The sequence below is a fragment of the Equus asinus genome, chromosome 10 (genome assembly GCF_041296235.1).
Source record: "Equus asinus isolate D_3611 breed Donkey chromosome 10, EquAss-T2T_v2, whole genome shotgun sequence".
Lineage (NCBI taxonomy): Eukaryota > Metazoa > Chordata > Mammalia > Perissodactyla > Equidae > Equus > Equus asinus.
In genome coordinates, this window is record NC_091799.1 from 54,734,764 (window position 1) to 54,760,795 (window position 26,032).

The window sequence follows — 26,032 nt, forward strand, 5'->3', positions numbered from 1 at the left end:
CTGGCAGCTGGGAACCAGGGCTTCCAGGCACCAGGGGCCCAGTGAAGGGCTGCTGAGGTCCCAAGACTAGCGCCCTTTCCCTGCCCCACCTGGGGGGGGGGGAGGGGGCTGGCCTCCCCTCCCCCCGGAAGCCCACTGCCCTACTGCTCCTGACCTGACCAATGGCCCAGCCCGGGGAGGCCTTCTCTGCCACCTTTCCCTGGCTGGGCTCCCAACCTGGCAAGGAGGGGCTGAAGACTGGGGGCGGTCCCTGATGCTGGGGTCCCTTGCTCTGTGTCTTGTCTTAGCAAGGAAAGACTGGGTTTCAGGCAGCCACCTCTGAAGCAGGTAAAGCCAGATGCTGGAACCCAGGTGTCTAAGCCTCTCCCTAGGAAAGACCCAGTCACTGGCCCGAGGACAAAGGGCACGAAGCCCCGTTCAGCTCACCAAGCCCAGTGTGGTCTCAGGGCCTTTGACGGGCTGTTCCTGCTGCTCAGGATGCTCATCTCCCCAGAACTTGGCCTGGCAGCTCTTTCTTCTTCAGGTGGACACACCTCAATGGTGACCTCATCCCAGAGACCCCAGCCAACCCCTCCCCTGACTGCCCACCTTCCTGTTGCCCAGCCTTCTCTTATCACACATTGCTCACTACGCGTTTCTCTCTCTGGGCAGGGAGCTTGGTGCTTCGGCCACGGCCCCGAGCAGGGAAGGTCTGTCCTGGCCAATGACTTAGCACAGGGCAGCAGCGAGAAGCGGGGTGGGGCGGGGGTTGATGTTTACTGCCACAAGGACCCAGCACACTCCCCTCCCTGTTTCGCTGAGCTGAGACCTCAGTGCTTCCAGCCCCTCACCACCTAGACTACCCGGGGTCCTGGGTGTGAATCCTGGTGCCCCTCATGATGGCTGTGACCTCTCTGCACCTCAGTTTTCCTGGATGCCAAGTGTCCTCGGGGGACACGGCTGTGTCACCTGCAGCTCGGCAGCACGGGGCGGCTGTTTGAGAGGCAGGGGAGTCCATACAGCTGCTGCTCACAGACCCTGGTCTCCAGGGCCCCCCTCCCAGGAACAGCCTGGGCCACGGTGCCCAGGTGCCTCCCGTCTGAGCCCCGGTTCCCACACACCCACGTCAAAGTGGCTGGAGTAAACACAAATGGGGTGGGGGTACCCTAGTGGAGACATTTATTGACAGCACGGGGTGGGGCTGGGCAGCCTCTGCCTCTGGCCAGAGCAGAGGAGAGGAGGAGGAGAGGACAGGCGGTCGAGGGCAGGTGCCTAACAGGGAGGGCAGAGTGGCCCGGCCTCACCGCCCCAGGCTTGGGAAGTGCATCTGGGCCTCAGGCGCTGGGGGCGTACTGCAGCACCAGCCGGTCAAAGTCGTTTTCCTTCAACATGAATGGGGGAGAGAACACGTGAGCCAGGCCCGAGTTCTGGACCTTCCTGGGCTAGGCCTGGGGGTCTGGGGCTCGGAGATGGGCACCTACACGAACTCACCTTGGCCTGGTACTCCTTGATGAAGGGGTGGGACCTGTGGGAGTCCTTCAGCTGGGACAGGTAGCGGTTTGTCACCTGTGGGGGAGATGAGACCAGGTTAGTTGAATACAGGGACCCCACAGTGGCTTTGACCTGAAGGGCAGGGGTGAGACAAGGGCCACCCAGCTGACCCCAGGCAGGGGCCTGGTCTCCCCACATTCCCTCCATCACCCACCCTGGAATCAGGCTGATGAGAGAGAACTAGCAGGATGCGGGAAAGCGCCACTTGGAACAGCGCCTGACACAGAAACTGGTGGTCCAGTGCTGTTTCTGGGGCGAGTGGGAGGGTGGTCCTATCTGTCCTGCACCACCTCAGCCCTGAGGCTGCTGGGGGGAGGGAGGGTCCTTCGGTAAGGAACAGGTGACTGTCATGAAGCCCTGGGGAGGGCCCTGGGCCAGCTGGGCCAGTCACCTAAACAGAGCAGCATCGCAACATCCTCCCACTCCACCCTCAGATGAGGTGGGCTCACCAGAACTGCTCCCTTGGGCCCCTATTCTCTGTCCTGTTGTCAACCCCCTCCACCATAAGGTGGCACAGGCCGGGTCTCAGCCCAAGCACCCTCCCAGCCTCAGCCTACTCATCCTCAGGACCCACGGGAGCAGCCCTGGACCCACTCACAGGGAGAGTTGCCCCAACCCCAGGCCAACCCTGAAGTCCTGACTCTGAGGCCCCAGGTTTCCCCTGGAGCCAGCACCACACCGGAGACCCCTGCCCACCCCAGGCTGGTACTGTGAGGGCCAGAAAGCCCTCCTGCACCAGGCTGGGGGCCCTACCTCGGGGGGCTTGCCAAGGTGCTGCGACAGGACAATGAGGTTGATCAGCGTCTCTGGGTGGCCACTGTCCTGAAAACAAGGGGGACACCAGGCAGGGAGGGTCAGCTCCTCCATGGGCCCATCTCGAGCAGGATGATGTGCCCTGCTGCCCTGGGGTGGGGACATGACCTGCACAAGGTCACACCCTCAGGAGTGAGGCAGGGCGGGGCTGCAAGACCCATACCGGCTGCTCTGCGAGGCCATGACCTCAGGGCCCTCCCTTCTGACACGGGAGGCAGTGTAGTATGGAGGGCCCACAGCCTCTCCCACTTCCACACGCAGCTGCTTCCCCTCTGAGCGCCTGGTCTCATCCACAGACCAGGCCGGGACAGAGTCCCTCGCTTACTGCAATTCGGGAGGAGTGGATTCATCACACAGATCTCAAACTAACAAAGCCCAGCGCAAGGCAGCCTCTGTGCTATCGCAGCCTCGCTCTAGCCAACCTCTTCCTCCTGCTGCGGTGAGCAGGTCAGAGGCCACGGGCAGACCTCACCCACCCTGCCTCTTCCCTAGGGAACTTGGCAAGAAGCTGCCAGGAAATCACCAGAACCTCCAGGTGGTGACCTCATTCTGCCCATTCATACCAGGCTCTGAGGCACAGGAAACCCTGGGAACCACCCAGACACTGCCTCGGCCAGGAGCCCCAGCCAGAGCCCCTAGTGCCCACAAGGCAGGGATGCCAGGCAGAGCCCCACTTGGGCACTCAGGGCAGAGATGCATCACCCAGGACACAAGGTGCCATGGGCTCAAGGGGCTGCATGGACCCTGGCCTCCTGCACGGACCTGGCTCCACCTATGGCTGCCCTTCTCTGTGGAGACCCAACCTCTCCCTGCCAGCACAGGGCACCCTGGCAGCATGAGGTAGCTCCATGGGAGCGGCCTGAGGACACCAGCCTGTAGGAGCACCCAACTAATGCCCCTTGGCCTGTCCAGGCTCTGCAAACAACCTTTTGATAACTCGGCCCCTGGAAGAGATGAACAAGGAGAAAGCTTCCTACCAGTGTCAATTTCTCATTACATCAAAAAATGTTTTCCAAAAACGAAATAAGCTTTGATGGCTTCTCTGATTATAAAAATAACGTAAAAGACCTCAGATGTTGGTTAGGAGAAGACAACCGTGGCTGCCCCAAGACGGAGGCACTCTGGGTCCCTCTTCTCAACAAGGATGGGGACAGGCAACACCTCCCATCTGCAGCTGGCTCTCCCCTTGTATGTGAACAGTGGGCGTCTCTTCCAAGTACAGGGCCAGGCAGTCAAAGTGACAACAAGGAGAGCATGGGACACGTGTGTTCCCTCAGCTCAGGCCAACTGAGGCCCAGGCTGATGGGATCCTCCCATTTTCCAAACAAGAGAAGCTGGAATCGGGATTTTCGTTTGCAACACCAATTCTCAGCCGATTCAGCATTAAAATCCACGTGTGGCCACATGGCAGGCCTGTGGGATCTCTGCCACACCTGTTTCCGTCCATCGGCCCGTGTGCCTCTGCAGCACGCCCAGTCACCTGCTGTCCCCACTCTAGGAGCCCCGGGGTGCCCATACCTTGTCCAGCGCCTCCTGCAGCACACCCTCGGCAGCCTCCCACCGGCCCTGGGCCATGTGGCAGGCTGCCTGCCCGTTGAGCAGCAGCAGGGTGGACGAGCACTTGTCTGCCATCTCCTGGAAGATGTAGTAGGCATCCTGCAGCTTCTCACCACCCTGTGGGGATAGCTCTGACATCACTGTTCGTCATCCTGCTGCCCGGCCCTACCCCTGCCTGCTCCCTCACAGAGGAATCTCACACTTTGTGGAGACAATCCTGGCCTGGGCAGCCCACAGAAGGCACTCCTCGGACACTGTCCCTTTCCCCGCAGAGACCCCGGTGCAGCCCGTGCTGTGCTGAAGGGACCAAGACAGCACACAGCCACCGCACACCCGGCTCCCCAAGCCCTCCGTTTACAGACGCAGAAGCCTCGGCTTCCAGATGGAGAATCTGTGAACCGGTGGCCGGGCCAAGGCCCAAGCTGGGACCAATGGGTCAGATGGCCCATCAGGTGTGGCCTCGCTCTGTGACCAGCAACCCTGACCCCAACAACCTGGGCTCTGAGTAGAAGGTTCTGTCTGCCGGCTAAAGATGCAGTGGTACACTTGCAAGAGAGCTTGAGACCAAGATGTACTTGTGACAAAATGCAAGGCTACCAGAGAAAGCTGCCAGGGTTTGTCCCACTAAACCGGACAGGTACTGGAAAACAGCCTGAGTGAGGCCTCGGCCCCCCAAGGACAGTGTTGACGCATACGGATGGGGAGCACATTTGAAAAGGCCCGTACAAAAGAATTACTCAGAAAGGAAGCCAAGTGCTAAAAGCCTAAAAAGGGGATGTTGCCAGGATATTGGGGTGAACTAGGCATGTGGGGGGAATGGGGGCTGGGCATGGGGGAAGGCGTGAGGGGGACACCGGTACCCGCTCTGTGCCAGAAGCTCAGAGAGCAAGCTGAGCAGCAGCCAAGACCAGGGCTAGACCCCAGAGGAGGGCAGCACTGCCAGGCTGGCAGGCTCAGGGGGCCCCAAAGGGCATGTGAGGAAAGGCCTGCCGAGTCAGGTTCTAGAGCCCCCTAGTCCATTCACTGTGGCTCTGGCCAAGCCACTCAGCTACAAGAATCCTGGAATGGGGCTGAGGCTGAGTGAGGCAGGACATGTGCCAGGGGTGCCCTGGGCTGGACTCCTCTGGGGGACTGGCCCCAAAGGAAGCAGGAGGTCCAGCATTATCATGGAAGCCTTCACCTGCACTCTCCCCACAGGAGCAGCCAGTACTGGGCGCAAGGGGGCACCTCCCACCTCCCAGATGCTCCTGCCCCCATCTCCCCGAGCAACCTAGGGGCTCACCATGGCCAGGTTAACCCAGGCAGTGGCCAGCTGGGTGAGTGTGGCGTCCTCGTCCTGGTCCTGCATTTTCTTCAGCTCCTTCCTGGGGGTAGAGAGGAGAGGAAGAAAGGTGCTGAGGGGCCTAGCCTGAGTTCCCTGCTCACCAGGCACACACAGCCCTGCTTGCCCACGACTCCCTAGAACCTTGGGCCCCGCCCCAGCTGCCCCTGATCGACAGCTACACAGTGATGAAGCCCACCCCAACCCCACGGGACAGGTCCCGCTACGCCTGCCTCACAAAAGGAAACTGAAGTCACTGAAACTCACAAAAGGAAAGTGAAGCCCCTTGTCCCGGCAACACCCTGCAGGGAAGGGCAGGTAAACATCAGCGCATCACCCCAATGGATTGGAATGAAATAACCAGAGACAATCGTGGCATCGATGCTCTGGGCCAGGGGGAAGGCTCAGGGATGGTCCTCATGCCGAGTGCCCCCTCATGGACAGGGCCCAACTTCCAGAGAACATGGGGTCCCAACACAGCCTGGCCGTTGCTCAGACAACCCCAATGCATGAGCCATGGCACAGCGTCCCCAGGTGGTGACAGGTAGGGAGGGGCTTACCGGGCGAGGTCCAGGCGGTCCAGCTTCAGCAGGATCTGCACCGTCATGGCCATGCTGTGGGACAGGGCGGGCAGTCAGCAGACCCCCTCCCCACTTTACTCTCCCACCAGATATTTACTCCGTGTGGGCACCACCTTCTGGAACATTCCTATGAGTGCTTGGGCCACCAGCCCAGCCTTGAAGAGGGGGTTACTGAGGCTGACCACTGACCCCGCAGAGCCAGACTCAGACCTGGGCTTCCTTGCTGTGCTGAGCTCCCCAGTGCTTCCTGGGAACCTCACTCCTGCCTGTCACCGCTGAGCACGCTCAGGCCAGGAGCTCCTGTGGGGTCCCTAGGGCAGGGACTCCAGGCCCATGGCCTGCTCCCTACCCACTCCTCAGCTGGCCATCATATTTACAGCCCCACCCCACTCCACCTTCCAAATTCAGTCACAGATGAAGTGCTGCATAGGAGACAGCCACTCACCCCCTTCAGTTCCCACATCCACTGCTTCCCTCTCGAGCCCAGGTGGCCGTGACTGCCCAATAATATTGTGGCTGCTTGTTCCCAGGTTTTCCCATAGGAATGTAACCCAACACCCAGACCACCCAAGGTAGGAGCATGAGAAACACTTGTGAGGCCCACTGCCTCATCAGCCATGCACCATGCCTGTCTCTAAGCTGCTGCAAATCCCCTTCAGGATTGCGGGCAACATAAAGATACACAAGGAGGGTCTGGTGACCAACTAACCAAGCAAGGGCAGGAACCAGAGTTCATGGGGGAGGGAGGCTATGCCCTCTGCGGCTGGAGCCCTGGACACAGTGCTGGCCCAGAGTCACCTCCTGGGATGGTGAGTGGAGCTGACTGAACACTGCACGGGCTCCAGCACCCTAGCCTTGGAGTGCCTTGAATGAGGGCCGGCCTCAGGAGAGGGCCTAGGGCATCTGGGAAGCACATGGAAAGCCCAGGGCCCAGGGCAGAGAAACACAAGGCTTCACAGGGGAAGGGGCTACAGAAACCCTGGGCAGAGACAAAGGTGCTTTCTGCTGGGCCCTTGGGAACAGAGGGTTTTCAGCCCTGGGCACTGTGTCCTTGGAGCAGCGGCCCAGCCACGCCGAAAGAAGTGTCCCCTGGACCGAGAACAAGAGCTGCAGCCCAAACGGGAGGTTTTGCCCCCACCCCGTCTCTCATAGTAGCCCCCTCACTGTCCCCAGGACGACGGCTGAGCAGGCCCTAAGCATCCTGGAGACCAGAGGGACCAATCACCCCTCCACGGGGTGGACACTCACCACTCCAGGCCGCCCCCTGCTGCAGGGCAGACACTCACCCCTCCAGGCCGTCCCCCTGCTGCAGGGCGGGCACTCACCCTCCAGGCCGGCCCCCTGGTGCAGGGCGCACACTCACCCTCCAGGTCGCCCCCTGCTGCAGGGCAGACACTCAACCCTCCAGGCCGTGCCCCTGGTGCGGGGCGCACACTCACCACTCCAGGCTGTCCCCTTGGTTCAGGGCGCGCAGGGCCGCGTCCGAGTTCTGGTCGTGGAAGTAGATGGAGGCAGCCATCAGCAGGAAGGTGGTGTTGGTCACGTCTACGCTCCTGCTCATCTCCCGGTCCAGCTCGGCAACAATCACATCCCTGTAAGACATGACTGCTTAGGGCCCACAGCTGGGAGTGGGAGATGGACCTCACCCCCATGGGAACAGATAGGCTCAGAGAGGGCAAGTCAAGCCTCCAGGGACACACAGCAGCAGGGAGCAGAATGGGTCCAGCTGTCTCTGTCAAGCCCCACTGGGTGTCAGCCTTGTCACCTTCCCCCAAGCTACTTCTTATCCCCAAAGAGACCAGGAAATCAAGGTCGAGAGAAGAGGGGCTGGGAGATGCAGTGCAGGAGGGGCCACACCTGGCTCTGCCCATGAAGCAGCACAAACGACTGCCTGGGCCTCAAGTCCCCCAGGCCTCAGTGCTCAGGGACTGGTGCCACACCACCCCTGGATGTGAAGGGACGGGATGACCTGCCAGGGGCACCTCCGCAAGGATGTGAGGCTACCCAGGTGGGTGTCACAGCAGGACATCGTCACCTTCCTGAGGAGGCTGGTGGTCCCTGTGGAGGCTCCCAACCTTCCAAGGTCAGTGTGTGGGCCTGGGTACCCATGGCCGGAGGATGCCCCACTGCCAGGGCAGCTGCCCTGTGTTCCAGAGCCTCGCGTGCTGGCTGCTCCCAGGAAGTGGGCAGCGTGCTGGGCTGGAGGCTGAGAGCCAGTGGCCAGCCTGGAGTCCAGGCTTGGCCAAGGACCAACCAGGGAACCTCCACAGGTCACAGGACACCCAAGCCACGGTCCGCTTAGCTGGAAAATGGAGCCAAGACCCCAGGTTTCAAAGGGCTGCAGAGCAGTTGATGAAAGAAAGGAGGCAAAGGCCGGGCCCCGCGTCACCACGAGACAAAAGCTGCTGTTCAGGGTTCACAGTCTCCACAAATGCGTACGTGTCGTGTGGGTTTCTGGGGGCTGTTGGCCAAATGCCTGTGTCTGAGGGCCCCTAGAGGGGAGGGACACGCCTGTCACTGTCTCTGTGCCCACCAAGGAGGTACCTGATGGACAAATGACTTCAAATCTGAGCCCGTTTCCCACTCTGCGAGGCGGGACTGCGTACAGAGTACAGCACAGGCTTGGCCTGAGGAGCCTCCATGGCCACCTCACAGAGCCCTCTGCCTGGTTCCTGGCACGAAGGGTGCGCACACACTGCCTGCTACTGTCATTGTGATGTCAGTGTCACACACTGTCACTGGGACATGTCGTAGTTACGCTCACAGGCTCTGGAACTTTCTCTACCTGCTTGCCTGTCTGTGTGTGGCAGCAGGTTATGCTGCTGGGATGGACGCACCTTGAGCTGCTCTGCTTTGCTGAGCTCCTGCCCTGTGCCCTGTGCTTCCTGTGGGTTCTTTCCTGTCACAGCAGCCACTGCTCCCAGAGGGCGCCCAGGTTCCCTCCCCTTCCAAAGGGCAATGGGGTTTGTCACCGTGGCTAGTGAAGTGTGAGGCAGGAGAAACGATGGCCTCAGGAGGCCATATATCTTAGTGTCCTGGGGCTGCCATCACAAAGCATGGCGAGCCAGCAGGGATTAAAACAACGGGAGTTTCTTCTCTCACAGTCCGGAGGCCAGAAGTCTAAGCCCAGGGTGTGGGCGGGGCTGGCCCTTCGGAGGGCTCTAGGGGGAATCCGTCCCAGGCCTCTCCCGGCTTCTGGTGGTGCAAAGTCCTCAGAGTCCCTTAGCTTGTGTCTACGTCACCCCGGTCTCTGCCTCTGTCCTCACATGACCTCTTCTCTGTGTCTTCCCCTCTTCTGCCTCTTATGAAGACCCTGATCACTAGATTTCGGGCCCAACCTACATCCAGGATGAGCTCAAGATCCTTAACTACCTCTATCTGCCAAGACCCCACTCCCAGTGGAGGTCATGTTCACAGCTTGTGGGGGCCGGAAATGGACATGTCTTTCAGGGGCCCCCATTCAGCTGCAACTGCTCACAAGTAAACCCTGAGCTTCAGACTCTGTGGCAGAAGGAGCTCACAGCACAGTCTGACCCACACTTGGGACCCACACACAGCTGCAGCAGCCCACGAGGGAAGCATGCCGTCGGCACAGTCAGGACCACAGCCCGGTCTCAGAAGCTCCGCAGGGGAGAGACGGGGAAGGCTCCTCTGTGAGATTTCTTGGTGCCATGAGGGATGGCCCGGGGTGGTGGTGGGGTCCTGGGTCAGGGACAGGGGTCAGCCCACAGAGCAGAGTATGTCCCTGCTGTGGGCTGTGCTGTTGTCCTATCCCAGCCGCCTTCTGGGGAGTGTTTTACCTCCCCAATCCCAGCCCAATCCCGGGGATGAGGGAAACGGAAGTGCAGAGGGTCCACAGAGCCTGCTGGGTCATGCTGGTGCTTCATGCAAAGGTGAGGCAGGGTCGCATGGCTCCCACCTGCAGAGGTGTGAGCTCACGTGCATCTGGGCAAGCATCCCGCTGGCCAGGGAACAGCCATGCAAACCCCCACCTCCCCTGGCCATCGGCCTCACGAATTTGACAACTGCTGGTCTGTGGCTCAGGGTGAGGACACGGCATGTCCCTGCCCACCCTCCACCTGGGCCCTCCTCCTAGGGAGAGGATCGGCAGGTGGTGCAGCCACTGCCTCCCTGGACGGACCAAGGGCCTGGGGTAAGCAGTGGAGGGTATCTGCCCTGTGTGTTGAGAGAGGCCCTCTTGGCAACACTGAGCCCCTCACAGTCCCCGAGAGCATCTGCACACATGTCCTTATCTATGATCCCCCCAAGACCCCTCTGAAGCAGGGTCCGTACTGACCTCCACTGTACAGGTGAGGGAAACTGAGGTTCAGGGAGGTGAGGGGTGGGAAGGAGGGACATCCCGCCAGGACCCTCCATCCTCACCTCTGGCTGTCGCTGGCCAGGTACTCAGCAAACATGCGCACAGCTTGGAGTTCAGGGGCCGAGGAAGGCTTGATCTCATCCAGGACCACACCATACTTCCTCTGCAGTCAAGACAAGCAAGCTGTCAGCCCCATGCCACACCCCGCCATGGGATGTATACATCCTCAGCCCCCAGGAACACGAGGGCTTATCAGAGCTCCAGCATCACCTGGTGGATGCGCAGCCCTGGTGTGCCAGGCAAAACTCACCCTGCCCTCCCTGGGCTGCAGGAGGCCCACCACCCCCAGGGACCCCTGAGGCTGCCTGGTGCCAGCCTCGCTGCAGCACACTGTGGAAGCCGGCACAGACTTCAGACCACACTGCCTGCCACTGCTCTAGCCGGAGACCCCAGTGACCCACCCCAGTGGTGGTGAGGTGACAGGGTGAGGGTCCCACCAGCTCTGGGTGGGGGGAGGGAGGGTCACCTGGAGGCAGGGAGTCTGGGTATGTGCTTCTATAGAGCAGAACACACACCCCATGACAGAGGCCCTCCCTGCTGACATCCAGAACTGAGGCGGGTGGCTACCTCCTGGAGGGGAACTGGAGTTAGGGGCCCATTTCTCACTGCCTTTCTTTCTAGGCAGTTTCAGTGTTTTTACTACCATGCACAGGTATTCGTTTTTTAAAAATGTATATACAGAAACACATATGTATGAACACATTCCAAGGAGATTCTGGGCCACACACACTATCTGGGCTGGGCTTCACCCTCAGGGGCAGGGGGTGGGGAGTCCTGTCAGGCTCCAGAAAGCTCCACAAAAGGAAAGGTGTGAAGAGCCCCCGGAAGCCACTGGAGCCCAGATGTGAGGTGGGGCAGCTGCAGAGCCGTGTGCCCAGGACAGGTTGCAGTTCCAGGCCTGCAGCTGGGGGACAAGGCAGGCAGGAGGCTGGCAGCCCCACCCATACTGTGGGCCTGGGGGGAACTGGGGTGAGGCACAGCTCAGTCCTCTCTGCATTTCTAGAACACGCAAATGTACTCTCACCGTATTCCAGGGTGAAGCTGCGTTTAAAAACCCCCAGTGTCTAAACTGGAGACTCTAGTTAACATCAGGGTCAATGGTGCATCGATCATAACAAAAATACCCCGCCAACCTAAGATGCTAATAAGAGAAACTGCCTATGGAGGGTGTGGGGGGAGGGTATACGGAATTCTCTTTACTATCTGCTTGACTATTCTGTAAACTTGAAACTGTACTAAACAAACAAAATCTGATTACGTAAAAAGATAAAAGTGAAAAATTTCACACTAGCTCTCTGGCCTGGTGGTCCAGGACCTCAGTGACACAGTCACCTCCTTGTGGTGGCCACACTGGCTGCTCATGGTCGCTGGACTCTGCCCTCCTTTTTCTGCTGTCCACGCCCCCTCCCAGCACTCTGTTCCTTACTCTCCTGTCCCAGGGTGTTGGTGGCCCTGGGCACGGTCACGGGCCCACACTCACCTGTGCGAGGTATGCTCTGTACAGGAAGACATCCCTTTCCACATCTCTCTCCACGCTCGATGGCTGTAGAAACAGAGGTAGGACAGGCCCTCAGAGGCCAGGAGCAGGCAGCTTCCTGGACCGAGTCTGGGCCTGAGTCCCGGCCCTCGCTCTCAGCTGCCTGTGACCTTGGGGGGCAGGAGAGCAGCCTCAGCTGAGGGCATGCAGCATGCTGGGTGCCTGATGTTGTGCCACCCCAACACCACCCCGAGAAGGAAGCTCAATGGTCACCCCCATTTGTCCAGGTGAGGGACAGCGCCAAAAGTGCTGCCTCTGTTCCAGCCACATGGCGAGAGGCCAGGGTGAAGGAGCGCAGGGGGCAGCAAGTCACAGCAGAAGCTGCTCAACATCTGCATGATCCAAGGACACTGGGGGATGTGCCTTGGTGACTGGGTTTGTAAGAGCAGAGCAAACAGGCCTGGGCTGGCTGACGCTACCAACAGATAAGACCCAGGTGGAGATGTGCAAAGGGGACTTTGCTTTCTGTAACAAATAATTCCATGCAACTTGCTCCTACCCTGTTTTTGTTCCCAAATACTCATTAAACATGACAAACAAAAGAGAGGAAGATCGGCCTCACTCAGAGAGCCTGCCTTGTCCCAGGAGAAGGACCTTTCTGAGAGAGCTCAGCTCGGCTGCCTGGGGCCAGGCAAGACCTCAGGGACATGGTCCACGGACCACGCCCCCTCGGCCCAGCCACCACACAGAGCCGAGGAGTTGGAGCGAGGTGATCTCACACAATGTTCACTGTGGGCCTGTGAGGAAGCTCCCAGGAAGCTGCAGGCAGGCAGGAGACCCTTCCTTGGGAGAACAGCTTTGGGTGATGCCCCAGCGTGCTGGCCCACTCCCTGGGAGGCCCTGCAGTACCTGGGAGGGTGGGCATAAAGCAGCTCGGCCCAGAGAACTTGGGGGCACTGGGACAGGCCACCTGGGGACGGGGAGAGGAAAGTGACATGGGAAGAGGGCTGGCCATGTTGGAGTTGCCACTCCAACAGCCTCTAAACCAGGGGGCCGGGAAAAGTACACAGAGAGATGGTCTGTCCACACAGGGACAGAGTCTGGAGCCCCACAGTTGGGGGTACACAGGACTGCCCTCCCAGGAGGCTGAGAACCAGATTCCCAGGCACCATGCCTTCTTCTCCTCAGCCTCAGGGTGGGGGGTGGTGAGGGTGGTGAATGCATCCTCCTCCCATGTCAAGGGAGACGGAGGACAAGAAGCCTGGCTCCTGGCCCCAGTCCAATACAGGCCAACCTTGCCACAGGGTCCCAATGGCTTGCTCTAGCCTTGATGGCCAGGCTGGGGATCTGGCCATGATTTACAACATGGGGTCTTCTAAATAAGGGCGACCTTCCTGGGGTCCTCACACCACCTTCAATAAAAAAAGAGACAAATGGCAGCTCTCGGTGGGAGCTGAATATAGTGGGACGCCATGAGGGACTGGGGTGGCTTTGGGTCCCAGAGGCAACTCTGAGCCTCAGCTCCCCATCTGTAAAACAAGCACCACCAATGACCCCACAGGACTGCTGAAGCATCCCTGAGACCCCACATGCAGATGCTCAGGACCCCCTCAAACAGCCTGAGAGAGAAGAGTGTCTGGGACACGTAAGAACAAGGACAGACATACCGACCAGGGGCCACTACAGGAGATGCTGGAACCTCCACAGTTTCCCTCAACAGTCATGTTTCATCCCACAGTAACTGGAGGTGAAACGTGCGTCTCCCTGGGGCGGGAGAGCTCGAGCCCATTTGTACCACAGCTGCTGGCGGGGGGAGGGGTGAGGAGACACATTGGAAACAGAAGAGGCAAGTGCAAGGATGCTTGCTGGCACAGGAGAAAGTCGGAAGGGACCCAAATGTCGGGCAGCAGCTGAGAGCTACATAAACAGCAAGCAGGTCCCCACTGGGGAACACGACGCAGTGGGGAAAAAGAAAGCAGCAGACCTGTGGGTACCGAGGCAAACTGCTCTGCAAGACAACCGCAGACGGCAGGCCCAGCACGGTCTGTTCTAACAAGGAATGGGACACAGACGGTGGCGTGTGCACACACCAGACGAGCCGGGAGCGGACTCCGGGCTGGTTCTGCAGGCAGGAGTGATCTGTTTGGGAGTGATCTGGATGGGAGATCAAAACCCACCAAGGCAGGCCGACCAGAGGCAGGAAAGGAAGAAGGCTCATGGAGTCCGGGCCAGAAGCTGTGTGGCTTGGTGAGAGCCCGCCCCTGGTGAGTGAGGCTGTGGCGTGCAGACTGGGAGCCAGAGCCTGCACTTCATGGAGGACCACGGAGCCGCTCCCCATGACACCACAGGGGAGATAGGCCACGAACCCAAGGCCCACAGCAGCGCCTGTCTTACTGCGACTGAGCATCTGCCCACACTCCTGCAGTGCAGGATGCTCAGCTGCCTGAAGGTCCCTCCTCCCTGTGACACCTTCCTCATGCTGGGCTCAGAGCTGCCTCTGGGAATAGCCAGTTTACAGTGCAGCTGATAAGAGGCCCTGCTTTAAACAGACCAAAAACCTACTGCCCTCCCTGCCAAGAGGTGACGGGGGCACAGAGGGGGTCCTGGGTCCACCTGACAGTCAGCTGTGGCCCCGGACCCCAAGTCTGTTGGGCTAAAATGTGGGCTGAAATGTTCTGGAAAGAGCTGGTGAGACCCCCTCTGGCAGCTCGCCTGTCACTGGTCAGAGGCCCTTGCTGAATGCCATGACTTCCGTGCAAACTGGGGTGACCAATGCCCGAGGCTGGGTCATCAGGAGGTCAGCCTCCCAATGGGTGAGTGCAGCAGGGCCCCGAGCACCATCCCTGTACAGCAGCAGCAGCAGCATCGCCCAGGAGCTCGTCAGGAAGGCAGTCCAGGGCCCCTCCCCGACCTGCTGATTCAGACCCTCCAGGGCTAGCCCCAGTGACCCCCCTCCACAGAGTGCCCCAGGGACTCGGATGCATGTCACCAGGTGAACACTTTGATCTCTAACCCGAAGAGCTTGTCAGAATCACCTTGGAGCTCAGAACCAGAAAAGCCAGGAAGCCCACGCCACCAAAGATGCCTGACCCCAGAGCGGCCCCACAGTGCGCCAGACAGCTCGGAGGTGCAGCCAGGGCTGAGGATGATGGGTACCGCCTGGGGAGACCAGTGAGAGCCACCTGACCACACCAGATGGTCAGCTCCCTGAGGCTTTCTTCAGTGCTTCGTCCCCAACACTTGGGCGCTGCCTGCCATCTTGTGGGCACTTCAGAAATGTCTGAAAATGGGGAAACTTCTTGACGGTGAGATGGTGCGCCAACATACCAGGTGTTCTAGCTGGAGCTGCCTCGGATGGTGCCTGTGTGAGCTCATGGGGCTGCTGCAACAAACTACCACAAACGAGGCGTCTTAAAACAACACACACTTCTCTCACAATCCGGAGGCCACAAGTCCAAAATCAAAGTGTCAGCAGGGCCACGGCTCCTCCCGACAGCTCTATAGGAGGATCCTTCTTTGCTTCACCCAGCTTCTCGGGGCTGCGGGTGTTCCCTGGCTTGTGGCTCATCACCCCAATTTCTGCCTCCATCTTCTCTGCCTGTGTAACCTCTCTCTGCCTTTCTCTTAGAAGGACACTTCTCATTGGACTTAAGGCCTATCCTAAATCCTAGAGGACTTCATCTAGAGATCCTACTTAATTACACCTGCAAAGACCCTTTTTCCAAGTAAGTCACGTTCACAGGTTCTGGGTGGACATATCTGTTCAGGGACACCATTCAACCCAGTACAGGCTGCCCAGGAGGGTTTAGGTGGCCTGTGGACCAGAATTAAATCATATCAACTGGCTCAGCAGGGAGAGGACTCCATTCTTCCGGATGCTTCAGGGGGAATATCTTGGTTTGGTGGCAGCACATCTTTATTGCATCACCCAGGAGGGTGCAGGTCCCAGGCTCAGAGACTGAGCAGTGTGCCTCTAGCCAGAGTGACCACTTATCTGGCTTCTAAACCTTCACTTTCAGTCACTCTCTACGTACCGTAGGTCACACTGATTCTCTCTCTCAGCAGCAGCCTACAGTCTGCACGTTGTGAGGAGAAGACTCAAAGAACACATCATATGACATAAGCAGAACAGACACACGGTAGAAGCCAAAAGGTGGGGCCAGCCCCATTGGCCTAATGGTTAAGTTCGGCACGCTCTGCTTCAGTGGCCCAGGGTGTTCCTGGGCATGGACCTATACCACTCATCTGTCAGCAGCCACACTATGGTGATGGCTCACATACAAAAAGAGGAAGATTGGTAACAGATGTTAGCTCAGGGCGAATCTTCGTCAGCAAAAAGAAAATAAAGAAGCCAAAAGGTGGAACACGAGTATAATGCTCAATCTCACAGTTACCCTAATGAGACAGGTGTCATTTTTCCCATTTGATAGGAGAGGAAACTGAGGCTCAGAGAGGTGCAGTGACTCAGCCGTGGTAACAGAGCCGAAATCTGAGCTCAGGTCTGTCTCGATCTTCTCACAGCCCTCACTACCCCAGCCAGGAGGCACATACAATTGTGGTGGTGAGCCGAAGAAGGCACCCCATCCTGCCCAGAGATGTCCACACCAGTCCCTGGAACCTGTGAACAGCTTATGTCACGTCACAAAAGGGACTTCACGGTTGCAATTAAAGTTACACACCCTAAAATGGGGAGACTATGCTGTGTTATCTGGGAGGGCAGAGCCTAACACAGAAGGCCCTAATAGCAGAGAACAGACAGAAGGAATGCAGAAAGGGAAATTCGAGAGATTCCAAGTGTGAGGACCTCGTGGCTAGTTCTGAGATGGGGGGGCCACAGGCAAGGCTGTGGATTAGAGAGAAGCTTCTAGGAGCTAAGTGTGGCCCCAGGTGGAAAGTCCTCAATCTTAATGAGTTTGGAAGCAGATTCTCCCCCTGAAACCTCCAGAAAAGATACAGCCCAGCCGATAACTTGATTTTAGCTTAATGAGAGCCGTTTTGGACTTCTGACCTACAAAACTGCGACATAATAAGTTTGTGTTGTCTTCACCTGTTGTTTGTGGTAATTTGTCACCACAGCAACAGAAAACCCACACAATCATGCAAATATTATTTCAACAAATCCAAACCACTTCCTGAAATCTGTTTGAGGCTTTATCCCCATTATACAGACAATGCTCAGGGAACTCAGGTACAGCGCCAAAGGCCAGAGGCACGGAGAGCAAGCCATCTCTACTTCAGGGTCCAAATTCCTCCCAACTCTCTGGCTGCCTCTGTGAAGACACCTGCCACTTCCTTGCTAGGTGGCCTCCTGTGCCTTTGGAATAAAATCTAAAGCCCAGCTGTGACCGCCCAAGGCCCTGCCCACCTCATTCTCCAACCTTCCCAACGCCTGCCCCACTTCTGCTGCACCAGCCTCTTATGACTTGACTACGCGGAGCTCATCCCTGCCTCAGTACTTCTGCAGCCATTTACAGGGTCAGCTGCCCCACGAGGTTCAGTCTCAGGTTCAAATGACAATCAGAGGCCCCGGCCTGAGCTGACCACTCCCACGTGAAGCAGCACCTCCTTTCTGCATTCCCAGCACTTTTTATCTCCTCCCACCCCCACAGCGCTCAAGGTGTACTTATGTATTCACTGGCTTCTTTACCTGCTCCCCTTTGGAACGCTAGACCGTGAAGGCAGGCGAGACCTTGCCATGCAGGACCATTTCCTAGCTCTCAACCAGCCAAGCGCATTCCCACCAGTCTCCACCACACCACCTCTTGACTTCTTCATTTACTCCGCTACTGTCTCCCTCCCTTGCAAGGCTGAGGTTTCCGAGAGTGCTGGGGGTTTTGTCTATTTTACCACTGCTTGGCCCATAGAGGTACTCAATGAGGAACGAATGAATAAATGAACGAACACATCTGCGGAGAAATAACCGGGCTAGTGGGGCAGGATTAACACCGGGGAAGCTCTTTCTCTCTTGTGCCTCAGTGTTCTCCTCTGTAAAATGGGGATAAACAACAGTCCCTACTTCACGGGGATTGAGGGTCTGGCGGCACAGCGTGGGCCGCTCGACAAATGAGAATTATTATTACCACAGAGGTAGAAACGGCTCTTACTCCAACGCTTCCAGGGCGCAGAGTGAGCGCTCTGAGCGAGAAGCACCGCGATCTGTCGCTGCTCTGAGATCTGCTGTGGGACAAGGATCGTTCCTCACTGCGCTCTCAAGGGACGCGTGGTGGGAAAACGCCGCGAGAAGACGACCAGTTTTTACAAACGGCACGCGACCCGCGGCCACCAAGCAGCGTCCGCCGCCCCCGCCCCCGCCCCCAGCGTCCCCGCGCCCGGAGCCGCCGCACCTTCACCCGCTGCGCCTCGTTGATGCACTGCTGGTAGCTGCCAATGTAGAAAGCATTCTTCACGTCGAACAGCTCGTCCACCTCCCCGGAGCCGCTGGGGGCCGGGGGCGCCATGTCTCCGTCGTCTCACCTGCTCCTCTTCCTGAGAGACACGTCGGCCGGAAGCAGGGAGCCACTGCGGGGCACGCCGGGAAGTGTAGTTTACCCTTTCCAGCCTGGCGATGAACCAATGGGAGACTCCTAAATGGGAATACAGGAACGAGAGGCGCAAGTGCGTCTCGCAGGGCATCTCGGGAATTATAGTTTGATTCGATCCTGCGAGCCGACGGGATTCGGGGAAACAGGGCAAAGACGCGGTCGAGGCTGGGAATGGCGGAGTGAGCTGCTGAGAGGGCGGGGTCACACAGGAGGCGGATCCAATAAGTGGGAAGGGTTCGTGACGTCATCGGCACGCGCCGGAAGCGCGGCTACACACGGAGGCTCACACGGGGCTGGCGGCGAGGATGGCAGGCTTCGCGGAGCTCGGGCTGTCATCGTGGCTCGTGGAACAATGTCGGCAGCTGGGTTTGAAGCAGCCCACGCCCGTACAGCTCGGCTGCATCCCCGCCATCCTTGAGGGTGAGTGTGGTCCGGCCTCTTCCCCAGGAGGCATCTCCGCTCCTGTCGCCTGTCATCCCTTTGCCCACGCCGGTCCTGTGAGGCGAGGGGCATGCTTGGGCTTTACGGGCGAGCCTAGGTTCCGGAGGCAGACTGAGCAGTGTTGGCTTTCAGGCTGTGTGTCCTCGTACAAATGATGTAATCTCTGACGCATTCATGGCCTAAGAACACAGCGAGGGTTTGATGAATGACTAATCGATAGTACTGGGAAAATTTAGTAGCGTTTGCGCTACTTGCCTTCATTTTACAAATGAAAAGTGAGGCTGTCAACATTGCTGGGCAAATCCAGGACTCTGGTCCCGTGACTGCTCTTCTTCCCACTCCTCCAGCCCCACCTAATTTGCCATTACAGAGTGGCCCTCAAGAAGCCTAGGAGGTGACAAGTTGAAGGATTGAATTACCAAAGATGGAAGAATAAACAGGGAGCATAGGATGCAGATTGAGGAAGGGCATTCCAGGTTCCCCAAGCTCAGATGCTCTGGGAGGGAGTCAAAATGAGGTAGTGATTAGTAGCAGGCATCTTGGGTCGGATGGATGAGGGTTCCAGTCCGGCCTGCTATCCACCAGCTGTGTACCCTGGGTAGATCTCTAAGACTCATTTTCCCCTTCTGTTAGATGCAGATGATAACGGCCTTCCCTCCTAGAATTTGTCAGGTACTCGCAATGGAACATTGTCAGTTTGTCTGGAGTGGAAAGGGCATAGGCAGTGCTGAGCATACAGGAACTGCTCATTGAATGTCAGCTGTTGTCACCTGTACCTGATGGAATACCTGTCTACACCTAAAGTGTGTTGATGCTGCTTTGCCCTCTGTCCAGGTCGGGATTGCCTGGGCTGTGCCAAGACGGGCAGCGGCAAGACGGCTGCATTTGTCCTGCCCATCTTGCAGAAGCTGTCTGAGGATCCCTACGGCATCTTCTGCCTCGTCCTGACACCCACCAGGTGAGCCCTCACAGGCCTCCTGGGTGAGTTAACCAGCAGTGTTCTCTCAGGCAGGCACCTTACCTCTCTGAGCCACACTTTCCCTGTGTGCAAAATGGGGACAGAAATCATGCCCACCTCTTAGGGGTGCTGCAGAATTAAACAAGATGCTGTGCAGAAAGTGCTGACACAGGGCTTGACTCAGGCCAAGCGCTGCCGGAAAGGAGCCATCGATAGTCATATGGCCCAAGAAATACCATCGTGTGCCGTGTAGCGACGTTTCGGTCAATGATGTACGGCGTATATAGCAGGGGTCCTGTAAGATTAGTACCACATAGCCTAGGTGTGTAGTAGGCTGCACCATGTAGATTTGTATAGGCATGCTCTGTGATGTTCGCACAGTGACAAAATCGCCTAATGACGCCTTTCTTAGAATGTGTCCCCATCGTTAAGCAACGCCTGCCTGTAGCACATCTCTGGTTCTTGGGCAGACACGTGGCAGTTGAAATGACAAGTCCTGTGATGGCCGTCGAAGAGGCAGGCACTATATGCTGTGAGGTCATGGCCTGGGAAGGGGGTCAAGGAAGGCTTCATTAAGGGGTGCCTTAAAGGATGGAAAGGGTCTCTCAAAGAGACAAATTTGGGAAAAATGTTTTAGGCAGAGGGACCTGCTAATGTGTTCATGCAGAGGTGTGAGACGCAGGGAACAAAAAGGATCCTGCAGGCCGGGCAGCTCAGAGCCAGCTTGAGAAGGGCCTTGAATGCCAGGTTAGAATTGGTTCTGAAGGCGTGTGAGCAGGAAAGGGCAAGATGGGGGGCCAGAAAGTGGGGACAGGAGCTGAGGGGAGGCCTGGGTGGAGCTGGGCTGAGAGGCAGAGAGGAGGGGACTTGGACACTAACCAGCCCCAGGGAGGCTCTGGTGACTGTGGTGTTGAGGCCATTGCTGAGGACGTGGGAGGGGAAGAGGCCAGTTTGGGTAGGACCGGCAGGGGCAGGGCCATGGGCTGTTCTGGGGCCCGGCCTGGTGAGGGTGCAGGGGCCACAGTGGGCCTCCAACACTCAGCATCAGAGCCTTTGACCAAAGGGGCCTAGGAGCCCTGGAGGCTGTGTGAACAGGAGAGGGTGAGTCAGGAGGCCCTGGGGGCGGACATGGGAATGGGAGGCAGGCACAGAACCTCTCTCTGACCCAGCCCGGCCCCTTCACACCCACAGGGAGCTGGCCTACCAGATCGCAGAGCAGTTCCGGGTCCTGGGGAAGCCTCTAGGCCTGAAAGACTGCATCATTGTCGGCGGCATGGGTATGGAGGGCTTGGGGAGGCTCTGAGCTGGGCCTCTGCAGGCTTAGACGACCTGCCCAGCCCCACTTCTCGCCCTCCACCCACAGACATGATGGCCCAGGCCCTGGAGCTCTCCCGGAAACCACACGTGGTCATCGCCACGCCGGGGCGCCTGGCCGACCACCTCCGCAGCTCCAGCACCTTCAGCATAAAGAAGATCCGCTTCCTGGTGAGTCCGCCTGGGGCACTGATTCCTCCATTTGGGAAATGTGTGTGCCACAGGCCATGCAGTAGAGAGTTAGGAACGGCGACAAGGACAGCTCAGGGACCAACAGGAGGGGACCTGTACTGAGAAGATGGTTGGGGGCAGGGTCCCTCTGAGGAGGTGACATGGGAGCTGTGACGGGTGAGAGAGCAGGCCTCTGAGGCCTAGAGGGAGAGTGTTCGGGCCCACGTCCAGGGCGGGAGAGGTGGGCCAGGCCCCAGATGGCACCCTCACTCCAGACCCAACCCCCGATCCCCACCCCCCCCCCCGCACCGCCGCTGCAGGTGCTGGATGAGGCGGACCGGCTGTTGGAACAGGGCTGCACTGACTTCACCGTCGACCTGGAGGCCATCCTGGCAGCTGTGCCAGCCCGCAGACAGACCCTGCTCTTCAGCGCCACACTGACCGACACGCTCAGGGAACTGCAGGGCCTGGCCACCAACAAGCCCTTCTTCTGGGAGGCTCAGGCCCCGTAAGTCCACAGCCACGTGTCAGGGGAGCAGAGCAGGCAGGGGGTGGGAGGTCTACCCAACGGAGGCTGTTAGCTGTGGGCAGGGCAGGGCACTGGCCCCATTCAGCAGAAGGGGAAACGGAGGCCCGCCTATCCCCAGGGTGCGCACAGTGGAGCAGCTGGACCAGCGCTACCTGCTGGTGCCTGAAAAGGTCAAGGATGCCTACCTGGTCCACCTGATCCAGAACTTCCAGGACGAGCACCAGGACTGGTCCATCATCATCTTCACCAACACGTGCAAGTGAGCTCAGGCTCCCCCCCACCAGCCCTTCCTGGAGGCCCGAGATGGGGCCAAGGTCGCAGGTGTGAGGCACACAGCCAGTCTTGGTGCTCTGGGGCCTCTGCTCAGAGCAGAGGTTTCAGAGGATTCTCTCAAGGCTGCTCAGGGAGCTCGAGGGATTTGCCAAGGTCACTCTTCCTGAAGGCGGAGCCCGGATTTGGGGTTCCCCAGCCCTGCCCTTAACCAGAAGGGCTAGGGGCCTCGGGCTGTCCCCAGGTAACTCCTGCAGCAGCTGGGAAGGCCTTGGAGCAACCTGTTTGCTGTGGTCTAGGGTGTCACTGAGGCCTGGTGCACCAGCACCAACACCCAGGCTGTTGTCTCTACAATCCCAGGGGCTCCGAGAGCCAGTTCGAATCGGTTCCTCCTTTGAAGCTTTTGGGAGGATGTCAAAAAGCTGTAGGCTCTTCCACGACAGGGCGGGGTAGAAGGGCAGTCCACACTGCATGGAGGAGGCCTCCTAACTGGCTACCAGGAGAGAAAAGTCTGGACGTAGGGCCGACTCTCATTGGCTTAGGCCAGGGGAGGGGTCAGCAGAGAGGATGTCAGCAGGCAGGACACCTCGCACCCCTGCTTCTCCATCCCCAGCTGTGCAGGGCCACCTGCTTGGGGTCTCAGGGGTAGGCAAGGGCAGAGGCACATTCCAAAGACCCGGGCACTGGAGGGGCTGACAGCACATCCTTCCCGCCAGGACCTGCCAGATCCTGTGCATGATGCTGCGCAAATTCGGCTTCCCCGCTGTGGCTCTGCACTCCACAATGAGGCAGGTGAGGCGTCGGCTGCCCCCGAGACCCTGCGGCCCATCTGCCTCCCCCGGGGACTCCTCCCTCTTCCTGCCCCCCGTCTGCCCTGTTTGGTCTTCTCATGTTGTCTCCCTCACTGGACTGTGAACCCTGTGAGGGCAGGGACTGTCCTAGCTTCCGCCTTGTCCCCAGGCCTCACACAGTAAGTGCTCAAATATTCGCTGAGATGCTGCCTGACCCCCAGCTCCCCCCAATTCTCTCCCCAATCCTGCACAGAAAGAACGCTTTGCCGCCCTGGCCAAGTTCAAGTCTAGCATCTACCGGATCCTGATTGCGACAGACGTGGCCTCCCGGTGAGCCACCCCCGGCTACTCCCTCCCATGTGCTGGTCCCGTGATGCACCCCCAGAGGGGCCAAAGCGGGAGGCTGGCCTCAGGCAAGAGTTGGGCGACCTCAGCTTTGCTGCTGAGTGACCTTGGGTGTGTCCCAGCCTCGGTTTCCCCATGTGGGCGGTGATGCTGACCTGCCTCTGCCTCCAGGGGCCTGGACATTCCCACGGTGCAGGTGGTCATCAACCACAACACCCCCGGGCTCCCGAAGATCTACATCCACCGAGTTGGCCGGACTGCCCGTGCAGGTGAGTGGACAGGGCAGGGTGGCCTCTGGGCACCTGTCGCTCCAGCCAGCCCACACCACGAGGAGTCAAAGTCACAAGCTGGTGGGACATGGGGCAGATACAGCCCACAGACGAGCAATCCTAGAGGCAGCGTTTGCAAGTTGCGGGAATTGTCCTTTCAAAAGCAAAGGTGGGTGCTTTGGCTTCTCCGCACAACCTATGCTGTGATAGCTGAGCAGCGTGCACATCCCCTGGGGACATGGTACCCATTGCCCCAGTCCCCACCACTCCCTGCTGGCTCACGCCAGCCCCCTTTGCCTCTCAAAGCTGCCAATCAGAGCCCGGCAGCAAGTGGGTGTGTGAGCCCTAGCAGGTTCGCTGCTGCCCCATAGGATCTGGTGTCCAAGTTCAACCTCTCACTGTTAGCCTGGCCAGGGGCCAAGGACACATCTTTCTGTCTGCTCCCTAGCCCACCAGGGAAGGGCATGGGGTTCGTGAGATTCTCTCACTCCTGGAGTCGGGAGAGAGATGGTTTCTGGGGCTGGGCTGGGCCTGGCCCTTCTCTCCCACCCTGTGACCTTGGGCAAGTCACATCAGCTCTCTGGGCCCCATTACTTCATCAAACGATGGGTGACGAGAACGTTGACACCTGTCTGGGGCTGCTGCAAGGGTCACGGGCGTCGTCAGCTGTCAGGGCTGCCCCAGCACCAGCCACCATCACAGATATGGACAGTGGAGACTGGTGTGCAGAGATCTGGGCTGAGGCCTGTCAGGGCTTCGTGCTGACATAACTCAGCCTGGGCTCCCTGGCAGCCACACCAAAAAGGGAAATCAGCCCCTGTGTGAGGCCGAGGTCCAGCAGGGGGTGAGCCCTGATGCCCTGGGCTTCCTTCCCCTCCCCCCACCTTCCCACTGAGCATTCCTCTGCTCCCCTCAATCAAGAGGAGCCCTGAGCTGCCTAGCAGTCAGGACTGCCTTTCTTGGCCCCTTGTCCCCGGCCTCCAGCACACAGCAAGTAACTGGTGTGTCCCCACAGGGCGGCAGGGACAAGCCATCACACTGGTGACGCAGTATGACATCCACCTGGTACACGCCATCGAGGAGCAGATCAGTGAGTAGGGAATGGGGGAGGCAGGCACCTCTGGGTGAGATGCCCCCTAGCCTCACACGAGCAGGCTAAAATGCACTCTCCTTCCTACACAACCCCAAAGGAAGTTTCTTTTGCCCAGTTATCAAAACAGAAGGTCCCACAGTGGCCCTCAGCAGCTGAAAGCCACGTCTGGTGGGAGGGGCTGAGTGCTCAGACCGGGATGTGCAGCTGGTCCCGGAGGGGAGGGAGCTCCAGGGAGGGGCCTGGGCTTGGGCGTGTTAAAACCCCCTCGGGTGGTTGAATGTGTGGCCAAGACAGAACCACTGACTGGGCCTCTCCATCACTGCATGCCCTGTCCTAGAACCCAGAAACACCCGCCTTTAAGGCCACTGTTTCCAGAGTAAGTACCCCCGTCACAGTCAGAGTGTTCTGACAACAAGAAAGAGCAGTACTTCATCCTTAGGTCTAAGGAAGCTTCAGACCTTCCTCAGGTCCGAAATCTCCGAGCTTGCCCACCTGACCCTTATCTGATATGACTTCGGCTGGCCTTGCATGCCCCACCACACGGGGAGCTCACTACATGGCTGAAGTCCCTCTCATGTCCGTCCTCCCCTGCCCCCCGGCCCCGCTGTCCCCACAGAGAAGAAGCTGGAGGAGTTCTCAGTGCAGGAGGCCGATGTGCTGCAGATTCTCACACAGGTCAACGTGGTGCGGAGGGAGTGCGAGATTGTGAGTGTCGGGGAAGGGGCTGGGCACGAGGCCCATTTGGTCCTTGGGGCCCAGAGTGCTCTCTTCAAGATGGGGACCCCTGTGACAGCCTCTCCCTCCCCCCCAGAAACTGGAAGCAGCCAACTTTGGTGAAAAGAAGGAGATCAACAAGCGGAAGCAGCTGATCCTGGAGGGGAAGGTGAGGGCTGAGCCGGCGGGGGATGGGGTGGGCAGGGTTCCCCAGGGGGGTGACCAGCTTAGCCTCCTCCCTCCCGGTCCTCCCCATGCCAGGACCCTGACCTAGAGGCCAAGCGCAAGGCTGAACTGGCCAAGATCAAGCAGAAGAACCGGCGCTTCAAGGAGAAGGTGGAGCAGGCCCTGCAGCGGCAGAAGGCCAGCAGGGCAGACCACAGGGGGCGTCCACCCAGGGCCCGGCCTGAGGCCCGCTTGGCCCCAGCACCCACCCAGGGCCCTGCCTGAGTCCACATGGCTCCCACCTGCCCAGCCTGGGACTCCTTCATCGAGCTGAGGGTCAGAGGGTCCCCCCTTGGAGACAGTCCCCCTCAGCGGAGCCCATGGACACTCACATTGTGCAGCCCCCAGCTGGCCCCTTCTCAGAGCCTTGGCCGGGGGTCAGACTGCAGGGGAGGAACGAATGCTGGCTATGAGGTTGGGCCCAATTCCACAGAGTGACCCTGGCCCAGGGTCACCTCAGGGGCATGCCATAGGGCCCACGAGCAAAGGTGTGTCACTTGCAGGAGGTGCTCAATAAATGGGTCTTTCGACTTCCTCCACCTGACTCTCGGGGAGTAGGGGCCGGAGGGGAGGGTTCAGCTGCTTGTGCTTCTCAAGCGCCCCAGAGCATCATGTCCCCCGCCCCACGCCCAGTTCTCCATTCCCACCCACCAAGCGCAAAGCTTTGAACTGCTGTGCTGGCCGTTCCTGCCAGGCGACCTTGGGTTGGT

At 59.0% G+C, this 26,032-nt stretch overlaps 2 protein-coding genes across 2 annotated transcripts; one reads left to right on the forward strand and one right to left on the reverse strand.

Moving 5' to 3' along the window:
• Positions 1 to 1,135: 1,135 nt before the first annotated feature.
• On the reverse strand, positions 1,136 to 18,399 carry COPE (COPI coat complex subunit epsilon). Its single transcript, XM_014865153.3, has 10 exons — positions 18,005 to 18,399; positions 11,664 to 11,726; positions 10,186 to 10,286; positions 7,242 to 7,394; positions 5,782 to 5,835; positions 5,183 to 5,264; positions 3,862 to 4,017; positions 2,284 to 2,352; positions 1,471 to 1,545; positions 1,136 to 1,361 (listed from the first exon to the last, which is right to left on the reverse strand). Exons 1-10 carry the CDS (start codon positions 18,116 to 18,118, stop codon positions 1,314 to 1,316), a joined length of 915 nt encoding a protein of 304 aa, XP_014720639.1. The 5' UTR covers positions 18,119 to 18,399; the 3' UTR covers positions 1,136 to 1,313.
• DDX49 (DEAD-box helicase 49) lies at positions 18,316 to 25,857 on the forward strand. Its single transcript, XM_014865152.3, has 13 exons — positions 18,316 to 18,622; positions 19,478 to 19,601; positions 20,793 to 20,878; positions 20,965 to 21,086; positions 21,407 to 21,594; positions 21,734 to 21,874; positions 22,602 to 22,677; positions 22,930 to 23,006; positions 23,193 to 23,290; positions 24,306 to 24,380; positions 25,000 to 25,088; positions 25,195 to 25,266; positions 25,359 to 25,857. Exons 1-13 carry the CDS (start codon positions 18,508 to 18,510, stop codon positions 25,545 to 25,547), a joined length of 1,452 nt encoding a protein of 483 aa, XP_014720638.1. The 5' UTR covers positions 18,316 to 18,507; the 3' UTR covers positions 25,548 to 25,857.
• Positions 25,858 to 26,032: the final 175 nt, after the last annotated feature.

Coding starts and splice junctions, on each gene's coding strand:
- COPE (XM_014865153.3), bottom strand. CDS start 18,118: ATGGCGCCCCCGGCCCCCAGCGGCTCCGGGGAGGTGGACGAGCTGTTC. Junction 1,546..2,283: donor ACCTTGGCAAGCCCCCCGAG/GTAGGGCCCCCA, acceptor TCTCCCCCACAG/GTGACAAACCGCTACCTGTC. Junction 1,362..1,470: donor TCAAGGAGTACCAGGCCAAG/GTGAGTTCGTGT, acceptor TTCATGTTGAAG/GAAAACGACTTTGACCGGCT.
- DDX49 (XM_014865152.3), top strand. CDS start 18,508: ATGGCAGGCTTCGCGGAGCTCGGGCTGTCATCGTGGCTCGTGGAACAA. Junction 21,087..21,406: donor TAAAGAAGATCCGCTTCCTG/GTGAGTCCGCCT, acceptor CCGCCGCTGCAG/GTGCTGGATGAGGCGGACCG. Junction 22,678..22,929: donor TGCACTCCACAATGAGGCAG/GTGAGGCGTCGG, acceptor AATCCTGCACAG/AAAGAACGCTTTGCCGCCCT.